This window comes from Tetrao urogallus, assembly GCF_951394365.1.
Source record: "Tetrao urogallus genome assembly, chromosome: 6".
In the NCBI taxonomy this organism is placed as follows: Eukaryota; Metazoa; Chordata; class Aves; order Galliformes; family Phasianidae; genus Tetrao; species Tetrao urogallus.
The window spans coordinates 28743865-28765593 of record NC_136819.1 but is presented as its reverse complement, the minus strand read 5'-3'; the positions used below and the strand labels follow the sequence as shown (position 1 = coordinate 28765593).

At 37.8% G+C, this 21729-nt stretch overlaps 1 protein-coding gene across 1 annotated transcript in view; it reads left to right on the top strand.

Annotated features, from left to right (window-relative positions):
• Positions 1 to 21729, top strand: part of RAD51B (RAD51 paralog B) — a gene marked incomplete at both ends in the record, with an annotated part of 343098 nt that overhangs the window by 148042 nt on the left and 173327 nt on the right. The window contains one exon of the mRNA XM_079537451.1: positions 2125 to 2221. Within this exon, the coding sequence (XP_079393577.1) occupies positions 2125 to 2221 (97 nt within the window). The remainder of the gene's footprint in view (positions 1 to 2124; positions 2222 to 21729) is intronic.

Genomic DNA, 21729 nt, shown 5'->3' with positions numbered 1-21729 from the left:
AAGCAGCTGAATTTGTCTCATTCATTTTTTATTTTGATTTAAGTGTCTAGAATTAGTTTTCTTTGAAGAAGAGCAACAAAAAGTCCATTTAAGTTGTTTCAGTCTTTTTGTGTCTTGTTTTAAGAATGAGCTTTAAATATGGTAGCTTTTCTTTAGTATGTGATACATAAAATACATGATGGTACAGTGTAAGATTATCTTGGCATAGGTTTAGGATGACTACATCACTTACAGAGCTTTTGACACTTGTGAATAATGCAAAAGTGTGCCAGTGAAAGGTCTTTATCCTACCAATATATATGTGCATGGAAGTTTTTGTTAGTGTGCTCTGTTTCAGCACATTTTTTAGTATTTATTGTGAAAAGCTTTCACTTCTATGTGATATTGTATGGTATGCCTGGCTGCCAGAATAGCCCCTATGGCTTCAGATTTTGTGACACAGTGAAAACGAGCAGCTGTGATCTATTCAAAAGGATAAGGCTTGCATCCCATTCTTTATCTTTCCCTGCTCTTAGCTGCCCACTTATTTGCCTTGAACCAGTTTCTTGTGTGTTTGGCAGCATTGCAAGATACACCTTAAGAATCTTAGCCAAGGTGCCAGGCCAAATAAGGCTGTTACCCACCATATGTGCATTCACTGCAGTGGTCATAAATGCCCTGTCCCAATGGTGCAACCTATGGTTAGCCTGGGAAGGGTGGTGGTAACCAGCTGAAGTTCCAAGAGAGCTTGCAGTCTGTGGCAGAAGAGCGCAATTGATATTACTGTGGGACTCTGATGGTCCTGAACTCTTTTGAGTAGATCAAGACTTGACGTAGAAGCTTTTCAATTTAGTCCTGACTGATGCAGCCTGTAAAGCTCTTGGGCAGCACCATGCCTGCAACCAAACAGAGATGGGTGGGCTGAAACGAGTGGGGAAGAAGAGCGGCAGCCTTGGAAAAGGCTGTGCTGACTCCATCACATTTTTTTGTAGCTCACGTTGTGCTGCCTGGCAAGGATGCAGTGCCACCACTGTAGTTATGAGTGTGATCTGACAAGAGCTTATGTGGGATCATTAGAAAGGGAAGATAGTGTCATGTCATACTACTTAGTGTTAGAAAGCGGGAGGAAGACATGATCAAAGGGAGGGAGCCACAATGGAGGAAAGAGGAGAGAAATTTGTCTTCCTTTTAGCAGTATCAAGCTATTAAATTATTCCAGTAGCATCATGAAACCACATCCAGTAGCATGTAGGATTGTTGTGGTTTAACCTGGCAGGTGGCTCAGCAGCACACAGTTGTTCACTCACCTTCCCCTTCCCAGTGGAATGGGAGACATAATTGAAAAATAAAATAGAATCTTTGGGTTGAGATATAGCTATTTACTAAGATAGATAAAATGAGAAGGATAATAATTATGACTATATAGAGATGACTATTTATAACAAGTGATCCACTGCCTGCTGACTGATGCCCAACTAGCCCCTGAGCAGCAGAAGGGAAAAAGATGAGCTCCTACCCCTTTCAAAACTTTCCTTCCACGTGATGTCATATGGTATGGAATATCTCTCTGGCCAGTTTAAGTCAAATCTCCTTATTCTGCCTCCTCCCAGGAACTTTTGCCCCCTTTTGTTGGTAGGGCAGTAGAAAATTAAAATACATTTGGCTCTGTATGGCAACAAATGGAAACATTGGTGTGTTACCAACACTGTTTTTCTCCTAAAATCAAAATATAGCATCATCCCAGACACAATGAAGAAAAGGAACTCTGTCCCATCTGAAACTAAGACAAAGATTCCAGTTTCCCTTTCTCCTGTCAAATACAGCTGAAAACAGGCTGTTTCACAGAGAGTTTGTCAAGAGTGGACACTGTTTTTGATGCAAGTATGAGGATCATTTTGATTCTTTACAACAAAAAACCCTACATAGTATATTTTCTGTAACTTCTATCAATCATCTAAGTAAAGACCAGTTGTAAATGCAGAAATGGCAGCCACATAGAGGTCCAAAACTGGTGAGAGTCAGAGTAGGGAACTGTCTGAACGCTGTGTCTGTGCCTGAGGTATTCCAGTCCTTCCTGGGCTGCTCTCTGCCTTTCTAGATCTGTGAAGATTAATTTCCCTTCTATCTCTGGTTGTCTGTTTGCAGGTTATCTTGACGAATCAGATTACCACATCGTTGAGCAATGGCCTTGCAATCCCAGCAGACCTAGTGTCTCCAGCTCATGATTTGTCCCTGTCTGAAGGTAAGAGATTGCTCCTATTAGAACTGAAATTCTATAGTGACACAAACCCATATTGTAACTCACAGTCTTCAGTATGATGTATAGAGGTCTATGAGAGTCAGGTTATCAAACCTAACATAAAATAAAGGGAACAAGTTATTTTTCAATTGCTTTGAAAATTAAAAAAACAAAACAAAACAAACAAACAAAAAAACCCACAAAACAAAACAACTATTAACTGACCTTTCCTAGGGGCCTGGAACAAATTTTCAAGCTGTGTTCATTTGTAATAATGTGTTACTTGACATTCTACTTTCATTTGCATATATTTAAGATTTTATTTTTCTCCTTCTGGAGTTGTAAGTAGAGTTAATGTACAGGCTAGGCCACAAATTTAATTTTTTTAAGGATTATTGGTAATTCCAAAGAGAAACAACTGGATACAAAGGAAGGACAGCAAATGCTCATTCCTGTTGCTTCTATTATGCTTGTCCAGTTTTTCAAACCCAGTGCCTCAAACTGCAAGTCTCAATATTGTGTGAATGTAATAAGAGCTTTTTGTGTGATACCATGTACTGCTTTATGTCTTCATGTAATGTAATGCCGTAATTTTGACTCTTCCCCCTGGAGTAGCCAGAGTGCCCTTAATTAGGGACTGATACGGAGGAGCCTGTTACTTAAGAGTTATGTTCAACTGTAGGCCTAAATGTATGATGAGAAGCAGTGCTCACCTTTCCTGCAAAGGCGTGATAATTGAATGTTGAAATTTTACTTTGTATAATATGGTTATTTATTTCCTCTCTTTCTTCATTGAGCTTCCCGGTGGCTTTGGTCAGCTTATCTTTGTTCTGGCTGATCACAGCAGCCTTGTCAAGCTTGTCTGACTTAATGTCAGAAAGCTCGGTGGCAGGGGTAAAAGCTGCCATTATTTCTGCAGCTCAGTAGATGAGAGGAAGATGTTGAAGATATATTAAATGGAACATTAAAGAGCAGCAAATAACACCACTGTAATGCTTTGACACTGACTGTTCTCATCATAATGTTGTCAATAGGAGCCTGGGCAAAACACAGCTCATTAAATAATTTTGAAATTGCACTTGTGAGTTTTGTTGGCTCCATCCGTTGATAAAGCATCTCTCAATTTCATTGCATGAATTTCACCCCCTATCTCTGTCAAAGAGTTGAGATTTGGTAACTAGATTTGAAAGAGAAAGGCATCATTTTTTCAACTGTATGATTTCTTTCTTGGCACAAATATGTTACACATTGCCTGATTGTCTCCCAGGGTTGGTCTGACATCCATAATATTTATTTATATTTTGCAAGGAAAGAGTAGTTAGGTGAGTAGTCCATGCACACAAAGCAAATATGTTGCAGTCAGAAATAGACGCCAGATTCATGACTGTGTTCTTACCTCATTCTTCCTTTTCACTCATCACTAACTTAAGCTGAGTTTGAACCAGTGACCTAGATGTGAAAGGACCCGTAACACGTTATTAGTTCTGTAAGCAAATCAGACCTCTTGGTTTGTGTATGTCTAATATGTTGTTTTAATCCTATCTGAAGTCAGTCCTTCGCTGTAAATGGTTTGCTAAAGGGGTGATCTTTCTGAGAGGCAGAAATGAAAATTTCAAACTGAATGTATCGTTAGAAAGAAATGAAATGTTTACAGTGGCTTTTGTTTTTGCTTCTGATCATGCTTTAGAAGGGAGTTTCATGGGTTACATGTTAGATTAGGCAAGGAACCAAGGAAGCTGTTCATTCGATGTGTGACAGAAGGTTAATCTGATGAGCAAGCTGAAAGGACATTGTCAAGCTGTTTCATGCTCAAAATTTGTCTTCTTTAAAATCAGAATCTAACATATGAAAACTTGTCCTAAAAACTTTAGGTGTTTATGAGAATAATAAAGGCTTTATAAAAGCAGAATGAATTGTAAAATCTCCCACACTTAAGTAGCAGTGTAAGAGCTGTTGAATTGTGCTTGTTGGTATTTCTTGTAGGAAATGGTTATATTCAGCTAAATGCCCTGATCTGTGCATACTTCTACTTTAAGACAGAAAAAAAATGCTTAGTTTGCTACAAACTAATGTTGAATAAAATAGGAAAGTTTCTGTAGCTATGAACTGAGTCCTTGCGTTCATTTGGCCTTTATGTGTTTGCCAGGTTATCCTCTGGTTTGGTATGTTTCTCTGACACTTCAAAAGATTCAGACACAGAAGTCTGTGACTTCTTTTCTGAAAGAGAAACTCATATTTATTAGACATAGTGTTCTTATGTGGCCTTATTGCAAACTCTGTCATCATAGGGAATAGACTTGATTGAGCATGATGAGAATGCTGCTGTTTGCTTTTTATGCTTGCTTTGTGGATTAACTTTTTAACTGTTCTAGTAAATTACAAGTTTAAGATGCCTGAAGATTGTTTTTAATTGTGGAGATGTCAGACCACTCCACGACCATCACTAGACTTCAGAATGTGCCGTCAATAATTATTTAAATAATCATCTCTCTAATAATGAGAGAGATTTATTAGGCTAGGGGATTAAGCCATTATTTGTGACTGTGACTGTATTATTTTTATTTTTACAAAGTTCACATGATTGGATTTTACCTAATATAGAGGATCTTTAGAAATGAATTCACAGGCAGTCTGTTTGAGTGCTAGCTGGAAGGTGATGTTTCTGTGTTTCACAAGTATTAGTCTTGGAAAGCCCAGGTTTAGCAAAATTAAGCATATTGTTCTGTGGTACAAAGAGATAGGACAGTATGACCTACTTGATGTCCTTTCTAGTCCACCAGTGCCTATCCTAGTAATATATCTGTCAGCTGCAAGCTCACACTTCCTCTTGCACACATCAAAGATGAGCCTCACCTTTCTTGGAAGAAGATGAGGAGTGTGTTGGCATGAATGAGAGCAGAATCCTCCTCCAATCATGTACAAAGTGTAAGGCAAAAAAAATCTGTCTCAGGCTTCTTGAGTCTCAGCTGGCACCTTACAATATTTATTTGAAAAAGTCAGAATTATTTTGTGTTTAAAGTTGTCTGTAAACTCATGCTAACTCTGGGGAGGCCACCGTTCAGTCTTCTGCCATTTCTGTTCATCAAGCAGTTTGTCATATGCTTGCACATTTTCAATGCACAGTGTGAGCAATGAGTTTAGTCTAGTCTGACCTTTTCATCTTTGTTGCTGTGATCTTGAATTCTTTTAAGATGCTGAGCAGAAGTACCATAATATCTCTCACCCACAAAATTTTCCTGCTTGTGATCATGGGACTTCAGTCTACAGGAAGAATATTTTAAATTAGAATGTTTGGCTTCTTTGTGTGGCTTTGCCCTGGCCATTCATCTATCAGATTGTTGAAACATCTTACCCTTCAAGCCTTGGTTTAAAAGGTGTCCGATACATTTTTTTGCCACTTTTTTGTTGGTTGTGTTGTTGGTGGGGGTTTTTTGTTTTGTTTTGTTGGGTTTTTTGTTTTTTGTTTGTTGTTTTCTTTTTAATTTTTCAAATTACTCTCATAGGGAAAATAGTAAGTTGACCTGCTGTTCACCTCAGAGTAAGATCAGTAAGATCTGTCGTTTACTACTTCTCTTCCTTCAAATCCCCTTTTTCAGTCCTGGTGCTGAATGGGGAGAAAGCAGTGAAGGAATTGTCAAGAGAAGTGAGGGGGCGCCGAAGATGAGAGGCTGTTGTTTGGTTTTATTATTTTTTTTAATTTATTTATTTATGTGTATACTACATTGAAAGTTGGACCTAGAGGTGACTTAATAAAAATTAAAAAGAATATTCTGAGAATCCAAACATTGCTGTTTTGCAGGAACTGTGAGCTTATGAATAGAGCAGCTGTTAAATAAGCTTCTAAAACACTTCTTCCTTGTAGCTTTACAGATAATGCAGAGTAAGTTATGTAGTACTCCAGATTTATATGAATTCAAATAAAAGTATAGCGCTTTGACGTGCTTTAAGCCTCTAATATTTTAACTGCATACTCTCTGTTATAGGCTGATTTACACAATTTTTTTTTATGATAGAGGAGGTGGTTTCACTTGTATCAGTGAAAAACTACTGTTATTTAAAAAATGAAACTATCTTAAGTGATAAAATTCATAAATTAATATCTTATCTTTTTAATAAGAATTCACCCTGTCTTTCTGAGACCCAAATATTTGGGAATAGTTAGTGAAAACATTACTTTTGTCATTTTTGTTATCATTATGGAATAATGTGGATGTGTGGAGAATTCTGTACTCAAGTTTATGTAACTTGAGTACAAGTTGCAGTACAGTGGGAAAAAGATCTTTTAACTGTGGCCTCTTAGTAGATCTTGTAAAGGTTAGTGGATTTTAAATTTGCAAAAAATCTACGAGTACAAATAACACTAGAGATACTTCCCAAGTAACCTGGCATTGAATTCCAACAATTAATCCACATCCATGCGTACCAGAGGTATGTTACCCAAGGCTGATGTGGCTGTGTGAACTCGGAGGACTAAAACACATACCTGAAAAGGTAATAGAGTTCTCTGTTTTTTTCGTTTATCTTGATAGTGAAGTATTCAAATACAGCTTTTGCCCTCTACCGTCATGATGGGGCAGGGAAATATAGTGAGATTTGTATCTGTTTTTACTTCACAATATAAATTGCTACCTTCTATGTGATGGTGTTGTTGCCAGGCCCAAGACCATTTTCCCTCCATGCTGGGAGAGCAGGTCTGGATGAATCCATCAGCTACAGAGATGTGCATTCAGGTCTGAGCCCAGGGTGTCTATGACTTTGTGTAGGAGTCAATCAACTTGCTCAACTCATTGATTCCAGTTCATGTGAAGTGTAACAGAACAGGTGGAATTGTTTCTAGTTCTTTATTGTGCTGCTGGACTTCATATCTCAGCTGTCTTCTAAAAAACTACCCCAGCACAGACCCTGTGATCCAAGTCAATGACACTGTGGGAAACTTTCTCTTCCTTCAGTCTGTTCTCTGCCTTTCAGTTATTCAGTTATTTGGATAGTATATTGAATGAGGAAACAAACAATCTAGGTTAGATGCATTTTCCCCTTGTGGATCATGCAAAATCTGCTCAAGATCAAAGAAGCTTCAGGAAGTCTTCAAAAAGAAGTTTAAAAGGCTCGTATGCACTGAAAGGTGAGAAAAGAACTCATCCTTAACCTGGTGGGAGCCAGGGTAGTATGTAGCATTTTCACTTCAGGATTGATAAGCAGTAACTGCCAAAAAAAGCAGGCACCTTTATAATTCAAATTGATGTATGTAAGAGAGGAGAAAAAAAAAGAAAAGAAAAAAAAGCCTGCCTAAGATAATGGGATTTCTTTCTTGTGCTTGGACTGTGTTCATGATTCTGGTAACTGCTCCCAGTAATAATGGAGTAGGCACGTCAGTGCTTTGAGGAAGTGCACCATCATTACAGGGCCTGGAACAAATGATATTAACCATTAGGGGAAATGATATTGTGATTGTTTCTACATGATGCAGAACTGCGGTGGTATATGGAGCAGTTAGATTTCATGATAACATGTCAACCTGTACTGATCTTGATTGCTGTGTTTCAACAAGTGGGGGAAGTAGTGACATTTAACATCCAGCCAAATTTTAACGACTTTTTAATTGAAAGATAAATCTCTCAGTAAAACAATGGTACAGAGTCTATACATGTTTATGGAAGTTTCAAGCTGAATGACAGATGTAATCACTTGATCTAGACTATGAAAGGCTTGAAAACTGTCAGCAGGAGCATTCAAAGGCTTCTATACATCAGCTGAAGAGAATCTTTGTCCCTCCTTTTCTAATTGCTGAGATGGTGGAATACCAAGTTTTACTGCTTTGTTGTGGTTTCTTTCTGAGGGTGTGATATGACTTCCAATCTTTTAAGTACAGTTTGTAATCCAAAATCCCTTCAGGTATATTTGTTGGGAATCATTCATCTATACATGATAACAGAAGTGCTTACAGTCATAGTTGAGTAGTTAGAAGATAGCATGTCAGCTGAGACAAAGCAAGACCAAGTATGTCTTGCACCATACAGCACAGTGAGATGGATTTGCATGAGAATTCTATTTCCCAATACTAGTTCCTGTTTTCCTTCAATTGCAATAAACTGAGAGCATGCGCAAGTCAGTCAGAGAATTTCATGGTATATAGCTAGAAAGCATTATTTCAAGATTGCTACTTGTCATACCTTAAACATTTTAAAACGAGATTAACTCATGTTTCAGTGTGGGTGAATATAGACACTATGTTCTAATATAGGTTGGAATTTAGAATCTTATTTGTAATGTAACAGTAGAATTAGGAGACCTGGTTATATAATGGTAGTAATCCCATCTCGTCTCCATTACCCTTGCCCTTTCTCTCTATTATATGCAAAATAGAAAAGAACCTGCATTTTTCTGTGGTCCTTCAAACTAGTGGCTTAAACCAGAAATACAAGACATGGTTTGGCTCTAGACTCATTCTGCAGCCCTACGTTGTACCCCGGTTTTCATGGAATGACTTCAGGTTGATTTACCTTTCAAAATGCGTTGTGAAAATGAATTCAAGGGTAGGAATTAAGTAAACACCTTTTGTCCCCATGCACTATGACCAATTACGTTTGCTTTGTGCTGTTCCTAGGTTCTTAAGTTCTCCTTTAATCTGTATGAACAGAGGCTGAGGAAAAAAAAAAAAAAAAAAGAATCTTCATTAATCAGTAGCATCCAGTCCCATGTCTTGTGGAGTTCCATAGTGGATCTCTCTCCTGGTGGGACTGGCGGGGATCCAATTAATTTCCATACCTGAGGAAAACATTACAGTGAAGCACCTGAATTTGGCTTGCAGCATTACATGAAGCATATTGCTCACCTTCAGAACTTGAGCCATTATGTGTGACCTTTGGTGCAGATGTTATGCAGACCATAAGAGGCAGGAAGAGAGGACAGAGAATGATTTCAAAAGTCAGATGTCTATGTTCTGGTTGTAGTTCCAGCTGGATTTCCTCTGGATTTACTGCAGAATGTTTGAAAATGTGGCTCCTTGTTAACCTTGAGCAGCCTGTATGATTGATGATTCCCCTTAGTCATAAAAGGAAGACATTGGTGTTTCTGCTTAATTTGTGTGTATTTCTTGCTTTATTACTGTAATATGATTTATTGTCTTAGATGATGGAAGTTTTATAACCTATTAGCCTTTTTTGGAGATTGAAGCTGGGTGCTCTGCTATGTGAATGAACTTCTTCGTAGTGGTGTTCTGCTGCTAAAAGGTTACATTCAAACCCAAATATAACAAGATAATAAAAACACAACGTATGGTTGGTGCACAATCTCTTTTTAATGAAAATAGGCAGCTTGAGTTTGAGCAGATTTTGCATGATCCACAAGGGGAAAATGCATCTAACCTAGATTGTTTGTTTCCTCGTTCAATATACTATCAAAATAAAAAACATAAAAGCATTCAGAGAAGAGCAACTGAAGTAGTCATACTGCTGTAGAGAAAGATAGGTGAAGAAGTGGTAGAAAGAAGAAATGCCTGGAGCTTAACTAGAGGAGGGCTTTGTGTATCCCAGTTTCTACTCCTAAGTTTCCCAGCATTGCTCCAATCTCATAGGCAAGCAACAGCCTCTGGAAGATCTGTGCCTGAGCTGGTAGCTAACAAGGCAGATATCTCTGAAAAAGAGTAGAAAAGTTAGGGGCTTGCACATTAATGATTTCACTGTTAACAATGGAAAATTTGTTTGGAAATAAAAACCTAAATCAGGCACCACTACTGGGTAAGCAGCCACGACTCTTTGAAAGTAATTTGAACCATTTTGGTACCTGGTAGGGGAGCTGTTGTTTCAGGCTGGCACATGGACCTGTAACAGAGTCTCACAGGCACAGATGAGTATCAAGAAGAAGCTTCTGAGTGTGAAATCTGTTAGACCAGCTGTTCCCAAATGGTTTCTGTTTGTGCCTCTGTTTCTGGTGATGAACTCACTCCAGCCGAGCTTGCGACCCTAAATACTAACATAAACAATCGAATCTCTGTCGGGCTTGCAACCCCACTCTGCGCTGCCCTGACCCTGCCAGAGGTTATGACCTCGGGTTTGGGAACCGCTGGGATAGACTGCCAGATAGTCCTGCAGGGGAACTGGTGATATGCCCCTTCCAGGCCAGGATCATCACAACAAATGCCTTTAGATCGCACAGTAATTTGTAGGCCCCTACCACCAGTTGGGGATTGTAGCCTATTAGAGCTGACATGTCACTTTAGTACATCAGGAACATCTCGGAGATCAAAAGGTCATAGTCCTCCCACGCTGCTAGAGCCTTTCTTCATGGACTCTCCCCTTCTCTAGCTCCCCTGTCAGTTGGCTGGCATCGAGCCCCAGCTCTCGCGCGGCATGCTGACTGGGCCGCCAATGCTGAATGCCTACCAGCTGCAGCTCCTGCCCTGCCACCTCTCCTTCGCCTTGCTCTGCTCACAAGTCACCCCTTCCAAAATACTTGTTCCCAAACTCTCCTTGCTCATGCTTCTCTTGTTGAAATAATTAGAAGTTATATTCAGTGTAATTAAAAGCTATATGGGGCAATGCTAGCAGAGGTGTGCAAAGCCTTTTCCTGTGTTTTGTAGAAGTATAGTTGTTACTTACCTGTAGATGCAAGCACAATCTTCCAGATGCAGAATGCTGATGGCAAAATAAACAATAGAAGGCCTCATGGGGATGTTGTTGTGGTTTGTGAAATGAAGAGCTTTGATAAGACATGCAAGCAGCCTTTGTGGTATGAAACGCAAACTTAAAGATGGCCTAGTTGGAGATTTTTGTGCTTTGTTTTACTGCAGTCTTACAAGGGGCTTATAAGCAACAACAAAAATAGATTTCAAATGGGTTTTTCAAAAGTACTGTTTACCAGAGTGTAAAATAGTGACATTTTAATAGCTAATTGATTTTCATAGTCAAAGGCCAGTGGCTTCATCCTATGCAGTCATGGAAGTTAGGCTGTGGCATTGCTGTGTGACCTGGCAAGGTTGGGGCCTGCAAAAGGTAATTTATCTTGACATTTTTCTTTTTTGTGTTTTGACCCTAAAAAATGACTGTAAGTGCAGGAAGGAGAGAGGAGAAGATGGTGCAGAAAAATTACTTAAAATTTGAATTAAAAAACTGTATTGCATGAAGTTTTACTCAATTTAGTCTGTACAAGTCTTGAGTTTGAGCTCTATATAGAGTGCTTTGTTTAGAGATGTTGCTGGACTGGTTTTCTGTCAGGCAGGTGCACAGAGAGCATTCAAGTGAAAATGAGAACAGAAAAATCAAGTCATGGAGCTCATAATCTACAGTGCCACTCAAGGAAAGAGTCAGAAAATCTTATGGAAATAGTTATTGTACACAGCGCTTCCATATAAAAAAAAGTTGTTTGAAACTTTTATCTGTAACTTGATCATTCCTTAAAAACTAATTACATGTCAGAAAATGGAGCATAAAGTCTCCTCCATCTGTCTGGGTTTGGATATGGTGCGCAAAGGAGCATATCCAATTCATAGTACCTCTTAGGTAATCAGATTAATATCTCTTGAACTGAATTTACCCTTTTGATAGTGAGTCTTTCATATGCAGTGTTTCACATATCACATTCTGTTGAAGCTCTGTGGCCTTTCAGTAATTTCCTTGAAATCTATATCTGGTATGTCTGCACTCTTTGGAGCTGTTTTTGGGACATGCATCAATTAGATGTGTTTCTGGCACTCTCTTAATGGCATACTTTCCCTAGAGTCAAACGCTGCTCCAAAAACTGAGATCATTTGTTTAATTTAAAAGCAAAATGGTATGGAACTACAATTTAAAACTTCATCAGCTATCCCCCTGTAGTTTTCAAGAAAAAAAAAAAAAAACAAAAAAAACTAATATATGTGGTGTATTCACACACAAAAAAATTCTTGGTTCTTCTTAAAATATCTGATTTCATCCTTCTTCTTTTTTTTTTTTTTTTTTTTTTTTTTTTTTTTTTTTTCCCCCCTTTCTTACCAGTTAATTTTAATTTCATTTTTTCTATGGTAGATTTTCAACTTCTTATCAAATTTCATTCTTTGTTGGTTTTGCTCAGCAAACCAGTGGATTCGATTTTGTCATCTGCTACTAAGGAAGAACCGTAAATTATCTAGGTTGGGTCTTAATTAAAATTACTCATAATCAATCTGATCCACAATTACATTTTATGTGGTTGAAGTTTTTGGCTCTAAGATTCTCTGCAAATCCATATTGCACAGGAGTTGGCTGCTGTTTTTTTTTTTAAAAAAAAACACATTGACAGTTATATGCATGTAAATTCCCATATTCTAACAGATCTGTCCAATGAGATTCATTCTGTGCCTAAAATACCTCTTATCCTGCATCTGCATTAGTATTTGGATTGACATATTGACATGGTTTTCAAGCAAAGCGATTGAGAACTCAGTCTAACCCAGCCCATGTAATTAGCATGATTTTGAAATTATTATGGTTTCAGCCCAAGATTTGATTATTGTTCTTTTGCATCAGTATTTAAGGTGGGGGAAATTCACCTGCAATTTGCTGTAGTGTCTTTATATGTATTTCAAGCAAATAAGTAGATTACTGTGTCCATAAAGCAGTGGACTTTCATCAGGCTTCATCAATATAAAGGATTTCTTGTTTTAGTTATGCTGAAAATTTTTGCAGCAACAGTAGTTTCTATGAAGAAAAGTTTAATCAAGTGACGTGTTTTGTTTGGTGTTTTTTTTTTGTGGAGTTGTGTTTAGCCTGATAAAATATGTCTTGAAGATGAGAGGAAACTAGACTGAGGTTCTTGGTCAGAACTAGACGTGTTACATGAATTAACATCTGGGTTATTCTCTGTCTCCCTCTTTCTCTCTCTTCCCCCCTGCTTCCTCCCACTCAAAAAATGTTGTTTTGTGAGGTCTTCGTTTTGCTATATTTTTGAAGAATATAGTGAAAATAAAATTGTTTACCTGAAAGCCCTACTTCTTACCTTTATGTGAAATTATGTGGTGTTTGTCCTGCGTTTTGCACAGATATATGTGGTAGTGGTATACTATATTCTCATTTCTCTTATTAACAATTACCTGCTGGTGGTAGCCTTGTGCGTAGCTGTGAGCAAGCTCTGTACTCAATAGTGCCATTGAAAATGTTTGAGAGCTTACTACTCAGTTTTGGCAGTTTAATTACTAATGATGTGTTACTGCTTCTAAATTAATAGCTGTTTCTGGTTATGATAAAGTTGCTTTAAACCTGCAAGCTTTTTTAAACTGAATTTGTTGCTTCCTCTTTGCAATGTGGTTTCCTCCTTTGGCACCTTTAGAATGTTGTGGTCCTGGGTGTTGCTGAGGTGGCATGTCATATTTACACTCTATTGGAAAAGACTGCGTCATGGACACTTGAAACTGGAGTTTTCTTAGTTCAGATACTCAGAGTTGACTTCCTGTAACCACATGATTACTTATTTTGAATGCTAAAATGTTTTTCTGTATTGTTGTATTTAACTTCATGTCCTATCATACCTATACCTCTTTAGGCCAGGGTCTTGCATCTTCCCTTTCTAAGATTTTATTGCCCTTAACATCTTGTTCCTATTTACATAATAAAGCAAACGATGATGATTTTGTTCGTCCATTTTATCATCTTTTGTCTTACTTGACCATGTAGCAGCAACAAACAGGATATTCATATGATGATCTTCCTTCGCTCCATCTCTGATAATGTTAGAGAAGCCCTGTGCAAGCAAGTTCTGCAATCAGAACAGTTCTAACAGAACACATAGTCCAGGAAACAAAACTTGGAGTGTTTATCTGAATGTTATAATCCATTAGCCACTAAGTGTGCTCCTGCCAAGTCTTTCTGCCATCTCCCAAATCTCTGCAATTGAAATGAATAAGGCAGCCACATGTTAGATGTGTATAGCTGGAGGACTCTTTGTCAATTTCTTATCTGAGGGAACTACAGAGCCAGTCAGCATATAGAAAGTGTCATTTATTGCTTATCTTCAAAGTTTTTAGCAGATCTTCTACTTTTGATTCATCATTTTCTGTATATCTTCGTCACTGTTGTGCTGCATTTGTTACATCTGTTTGTTAACCCATACGCAAAGTTATACATTTTGATGACTCTAATATGTATTTTATGTATTAACTGAGGCCTTATGTGAAAGACAAGAATTTAATTATTTTAATCTCCAATTCCTTAATCATAAATTATCATAGTCTACTTCTGTTAAATGTGCTGGTGGTTTGAAGGTTATCTTCTCTACCAACGTGGGTGAACAAATACTTCTTAAATTTTTAGAAGAAAAATTGTTCTGCTTAAAGGTGAAAGATCAAGAATACTGTCTCTGGAGCCCTCTGTCTGATGTGCGATTGTTGAACTTGAAGAAAATGTGCTTTTCCCCAAATTCTGAACTCAGCAGATAGGATAGTTCTGTCCTTCTTGAAATAAGCAATGTATTTTTAAATGGAAAAACTGCTTTTATTGGTATGCCTTAACTAGTGATTAATAGCATACATAGAGACCTAGGACATCCTGAATTTTGGCCTAATGAGAACTCTGCCCTGCCAAATCTCTTGCAGTACATATCCTCTCATAACTCATAGTCTACTTTTCTCCTCTCTTATTAATCCCAGGATAACATTAAACTACCAGTAAGTCGTAGCCCTCAAATGTTGACATTCCTTGAAAAAGTAACTGGATATAATGCCAGTGACGATCTTACTGTAACTAACCAGATGTAACCAAGGCGTGTTTTAAAAGTGTTTTAAATCCCACCTCCTGGTCAACATTAACATTTTCCTGACACCTAATATAGCCTAGATGAAAAGAATCTTGTTTCTTTCAGGGTATTGACACAAAAAAAACTATGCCTTGTACTTCCATCTGTAGTTAGGAAAATATTTGCTGAAAGCAGACAGTATTTCATAGATTTTAATGGTACTGTAAGACATCAAGCTGAAAGCTATGTAAACCATAGTTGTCTTTTTCTTCTAATTGGACCACTAAACGCAAGAGCTAGTAGCAGAAGCTGTTTTACTGATTTCTCATTGTGTTTCAGCTTTGATCTGGAGACTTCACTACCAACCTCAATCAGAAGGGAAACTCAGGTTCCCATTCCACCTTTTGTTGGATTTCTAAAGCTGTTGGGAAAGCTGTTGGTGATGTAGATTGCAGTTCTGCCATATTTTGCAGTAAGCTGGCAAATCCATTTTGTATCAGACTGCATGCAACGTGTGTTGGTTATGACATTTGGCTATTACTGACCTGTAGTGGATCCAAACTAGTGACCTAAAGATGAAACGTACTTTCTTCTAGAGTCAGTTGGTCTCTTGACTTGGGCCAAACTAGTGAACCAGCAGTGAAAGCACTGTCTCTTTGCATAGTCTATGTGCTGTAGTACAGCAAAGTACTGGGTTCAAAACTCCATGTTAAATCCCGCTGATAAGCCTCATTTTATTCAGTTTTAATGAACCTGGGCAGAAAATACTTCAAGAAAGATACAGCCAAAAACTGGCAGATAGGTCTGATTTTCTGACCATCTCTTACTAACATTTCCCAATTGTTGTCCTGGGTTTAAGGCCTTCTCTATGATACATGCATGTATGTAAGTGGATATGTTTATACTAGGCTGTTTTGTTTGTTCTAATTGTAGTAATTTCCTTGTTAGTTAAGAAGGAATGTGTATGTAAACAATGGCTTTTGCTCCTTATCCAGATTTCTCCTGGCAGTCCTACTGATAGGGTAATCCAGTATCTGTGAAGTTTGTCTGTGGCAATGCCAGGGAGTCTGATTGAAGCCCCTCTCTGAATAAATCTTGCAGGGCAGAAGTCACTGATAAGGGGGAATCATGATGTTTGCACTTCTATGCTTGCAAAATGTAGTTTTTAAAGTGTATTTGGCCTTTGGCCTTTACAAATAAATATCTTACGTACCGGAGGTGAACATGTTTCCCATGCAATTCCCAATATGGAGGGTGGGATTGAAGGATTTCTCCTTTTTTGCTCAATGACATGCTTGTGCACAGCTTTTATAGGACATCCTCATGGCTTAATTGGTTATTTCATTTATCTCCTTGTCTGGTTTGCAGCTCTTTTTTAAGGATTAGACATCTGTGTAGTTCTACTATACCCAAATAATGGTGATGTAAATGAGAGGAAAGAATGCAAGTTTGTGCATACAACATAAGAAACTCATTTAAACACTGCTTTGGAGATTATGCTGAGGTGGAAAAGTAGTTGAAATTTCCTCAGCAGAAGCAGTCTTTGCTCATCAGCTTTGGCAAAGAGGCTCTTAATGTGATCCTAATACATTTTATCAGAATTGCCAGGGAGAAAAAAAAGGAATGCTGTTTATTAGTCTTGGGTACAGTAATAAACTTCAGTTGGAGTTTGTCTGATCCCAGGACTTTGAAGAGGATATGAAAATACAGGAGGAGAGTTCACAAGAGGATCACAAAAAACAATCCATCTCATAGCAAGGCTTTCCAGTGCAAGGCTTCAGGAGTTTGGTGTCAATGTGAGACTGTAGAGGTCTTTATGCTTGGGATTGCTATTTGGCAATTCAGTCTTCTCAGCTGTGTGTCTATTAATGTGAGGTGAGCTGAAGAAGAAATGGTGAGCTTCCACCTTAGAAGACATTACCGGCGGTATGGTTGACTGAACTTTTGGGCGGCTCCTATGGGAAGCTATTACACTAGCTATTGCTTCACGTATTTAAGACCACATTAAACATCTGTATAAAAACAGTCCTTAACCCAGCTTTTTGCAGAGCAGACCAGTGTAAATGTTCACAGGAAACTCTTTTGGCTGTACATACTGCCTTGATTTTACAGTCAGGAAAAATGAGATTGGAAAATGAAAGGCTGACTAAATGTGGTCCATTTGATACATCTCCTAGGTGAAGGCACAGAAGTTTTCTTGAACTGTAATCATTTGGTTTTGGCAGAGCCTTGTCAGAACCTGGCAAAGAAGTGTATCTGTGGAAGAAATTAAGATCTGAAGTCATATTGAGGCATGAAACAAAGTGCATACTTAAAACTCTGCACTTCTCTAACAATGTTTATATGAGATTTTCTAGAACTTTTCAAGGAAAACTATTATTTTGCTTTTGCAGGCTGCATGTTTTAGGAACATGTGCATCCTCTCAGATAGCATGTGTATATACTGCTTGTTTCTGCATGCAGTGACAGTAAGCTCAGTAAGGTGCACAAACCAGCCTTGTGTATCTATGCTTTCTTTTGAAATGTGTCCTGACTAAGCTTTTGGGATTTTGAGAAGAGGAATGCATGGATGCAAATTATAGTTTCCAGTCATATGAATCAGAATTCTCATACTGATATTTTTTGAACTGTGTAATGGAAGGCTTAACTTCCTTTTTAGTGACTCTACAGGCAGAAGTTTTTATAGCCTCTCACTGTATACAGCTTTTCCTGGACACATGCTGCTCAATCCTTTGTGTTTTTAGTGGAGATCAAAACCATAGGAAAGCTCCTTTGAGCTGTGGCCAGTAATATTTACCAAGAGAGAAAAAAAATTATTCACTCAGACACTGGATCACCAGATAGCTCAGGAAGATCTGCATACTTTCCTGTGTGCTGAATACGGAGGACTCAGATGAAGAATGTCAGTGAGATTTGGAAAGTTGGATATGAGAGATGTGGATTAAGGTGTGACTGCTGCCCTGTTCTCATGGGACTATTTGAATTATTAAGCTGAAAGCTATCACTGTCATTGTTCAGGTTGTTTACTTTTAATCTATAGGCAACAAAAATAGACCCAAAATCATACCTGCCTCCCGCCAAGTGGGATTTCTGAATTGTGCTGAGACCATCAACAACTTCCACAGCAAGCAGTAAATGCTATTGCCCTGGTTTGGTGGTCTTAGATCTCCAGTGCAAAAAGTACCGAGCCAGTAAAGAACAAGGTCCTGATGAGACTAGCCATGTATACAAACTGTGATCCTATTCCTTTCTGGTTATATAACTCTCAATGTGCTGTAAAAAGTTTTTTTTGAGGAATGTCTCTTCTTCTGTTATGGCTTATGAACACAAGAAATTTTTAATAGTCCCCCTACTTTGAGGAGGAGAATTGAGATGATGGAAGCAGAATTGCACTAACTCCAAAATCTTTAAATGCTGATGAAAAGCTCCTAGTTGAAGAACATAGCCCAAATGCACATGTATCTTTCAAAGCAGATAAACTTTGTTTTACTCCTATAAAAAAACATGTCATGATACAGATCATAAATTTATTCCTTGAACTCTCCATTTAGGAATCACCTTGGTATATCTGAAATTAGAATGTTGACTTCTGGTTGGAAACATTTGACAGACTTTGGAGGTGTGTAATAGAAATCAGTATCTTCTCCCATATTATGTCATGTCCCATAAAGATATTGAAGTTTTTATATATGGAACCAGTATTAAAGCAATGGAATTGATCCTTAAATCTTGCTTGCCAGCTGAAGAAGTAGTCAGCTACTTGTCAGTCAGGAGCTCATATAAAGACTTTTGGAAAGACTACTTACAGAAGCAAAAATTTTTCAAATGAAGCACTGAAATCATTAAGTCAGAGGATGGCAAGCATAAACCACAGGATAAATCCTCTGCATTTATCTTTCCTTTGGTGACCAAATTTCATGTGTGTCGGATTAACAAGATAGAGCCTAAGGGAATGCACAAAAGCAAAGAAGAAATTTTGGAAGCTGCTTCACTCAGTTCACCTTTCAGAACGTCCATAACAGTTCCTTATGATCTCTACAGAAGTGTTCATACAGTGACTTGTATTAGAATACCTGAATGAGGTGGGGTTTTTTTTGTTTGTTTGTTCGTTTTTAATTTTCTGAATCAAACTCAATACCAGTTACAATTTGTTCACCTTCAGAATGTTCTGTTCTGTGTATAGGGTTGTCTATAGGATGGGAAGAGGAAAAACTCATTCATTGAACATTACGGTATTGTGTGTTTTCTGTTCAATAAGTACCTTATAATAAAAGACACATAAAGTTTATTCAGTGGGAGAAAGTAAAGGATCATGGATAAGAAGAGATGAAGGGATCCTCTTCTGTTAACAGGAATAGGCTTATTCCTATTATATATTATTATTACAGCACTTATTTCCCACCATGCCTGAGCTCTGCTATGTTTGGAAGCAGGATTCAGATTAAAAGTGACCTTTTTTGTGTGACTTTATGCCTTCAGAAGGAAGAAGTTATCAGACTTGCAAATGGCATGTTCTTGCTACAGTTGGCAAGAAGACAGGAGAGTCAGCAAACCATGGCTATTGCTTGTGTCTAATTCTGAATTAGCATCTCATTTTTTGATTTGGTTTCCTGTTATGTCAAAACTCTCTTGTGCAACTTCAGTTCCTCTAGAAATAACTGTCTCTCCTGAATATCTCATGGTGAAGTGGTGGTTTTAACTTCCTTTTGACCGAGTTCCAACTTAAGTGATAATGGATCTTTCTTTTCTCTCTGGCTGCTGCTCTTCCTGCTCATTTTCATAATCTTTTATTACTGAAGTTGCAGAAATTAGGTTTATTTCCCAGTGCATGCGATGGTGTCTTCAAATGGTTTATGTCAGGGAAGATATTTTGAAATGTCCATTTACTTGATAGGACCTCAGGAAGCCTGAAGAAGGAGGTGTGACAGAGTGTGCCTGCACCAAACACATGGAATTCCAGTTCCTTTTGCCTTTGATGCCTTGCTTTTAGCCTTGTCGAGTGATGTTCATATCCATGGGACCAAGGTCATACCAAATTGTCTTAACTCTGCCACCCAGGGATGAACAGATACTTGTCATGGCAGTGCTACAGACTAAAATCAATGCAAGTGCTGCCTAGTCCTATTATTTTAATCCTTTTTGCATTCAAATGTTACCTTATAAAACATGACCCTTTTCTTCCTGGATTTGATATTTTCATCTTTTTTTCTGACCACTTGTTATTTATTTTTTGTATCTTTAAGTGTTCGTTACAGAAAATAATTCCATACTTTTTTTTTTCTTTTTCTTTTTCTTTTTTTTTTTACATTTAAAAACTATGCTTGAAATCATAGGCCTGTAATGATGGAGGACTTTTTTTCTTCTTTACTAGTACAGTCAACGTGGCCAGTTCAACAGCACCGTATCAATAGATAAATTAACTTCTCTTATGGTGCTATTTCAGCACTGAATATTAAAAATGTTTGAAAACAGCTTCTCCTGAAAAGACAAACCTACAAAAGTAGATCCCTAACCTTTAGGGATCTAAGCTTCAGTTTTCAAAGAAGTCAGTATAGTATTGTGACAAAATGCTGGAAGTTTTAGGAACTTAGGTATGGTGTTGAGTTTTTCTGAGAGGTGATTAAGTCAAACCTCCAAATTATAATGGCCGTGATATAATGTCTTCATAGGTGCATTTGTCAGAGTGGCAGAATATCAGAAGGGAAATTAGAGTTCATAAATACAGGTTTTGCTAGCACTGGCATTGCATTTCTCTGTAAAAATTCTCTCTGACTCTGCTTGGCATCTCACTGAATACAAAGTCTGGCTTGATATTGCGTTAATCTTCAGAAATAAAGAAGTAAATATTCCTTCATACTGGAGTTACGATACGCTATATTTTTTCTTTTTTCCTTGCTGTTTAAGAATTTCAAATTAGCTAATAAATTTCAAATTTTAGAGTACATCTTCTGAAAACATGAAGGATAATTTTAATTTTATCTGGCAGTCAGATGCTGGTAATGACTCTGGTGCTGCTTGCAATTAGCCCGTGATGGTTGTAGTTTCTGCATCCTAGCCAGGGTCACTTTGTGAAGCAGAGCCCATCTCAAAAAGTTAGAAAGTTATTTCTGAAATACATGGTCTTCTGAGCATGAAGGGCAGAAAAGTCAGCGGAAAAGAATACATATATTGTGAACTGGAAAGAAATCAGTGCCTTTGAAATTGTATCCCTTGCTTTGCCCTAACTCTGGCTGCAGCTTTTAGCTTCCACCACATGTTTACATTGGAATCTCTCTTTGTGCATATAGAGTTTGTTCTCTTATGAAATTATGTCTCAGGGGAAGGATAATTTAAAGCCATTTCCATTTGTTATGTCTGGACCAAACTAGGCTATTAGAGGCAGTTAATGCTGGATTAACTCAAAACCTACAACTACCTTCATGTATGGATTACAGAATCTGTCCAACAAATTGCATGCTGATATTACTAGCATAAGGAATTATGGACACTTTCAACTTGTAGCTGGTGCTGGGGTGATTTTATATTGTAGCCCATCTCAGGGATGTGCTGCTAATGACAGGTGGGCATCTGACTTCACTTTAGGAAGACTGAGTTTATAAAGGTTAATTTTGATGATAGCCAATGTTATTCTAGGTTTCTTGGTTAGGAGCTCTTGCTGGACAGTCTTTGAGAAAACTTGGAGTGAGTTTTCTGCAATTCTAGACCCAGCATAATCTTATTCTGTCTTTTAAAAAAAAAAAAAAAAAAAAAAAAAAGGCTAATGATAAGGTCATGCACAGCTGTAAGCAGGGGACAAGTTGTAAACTGTAAGCTGTGCTTTGAGTGTAACC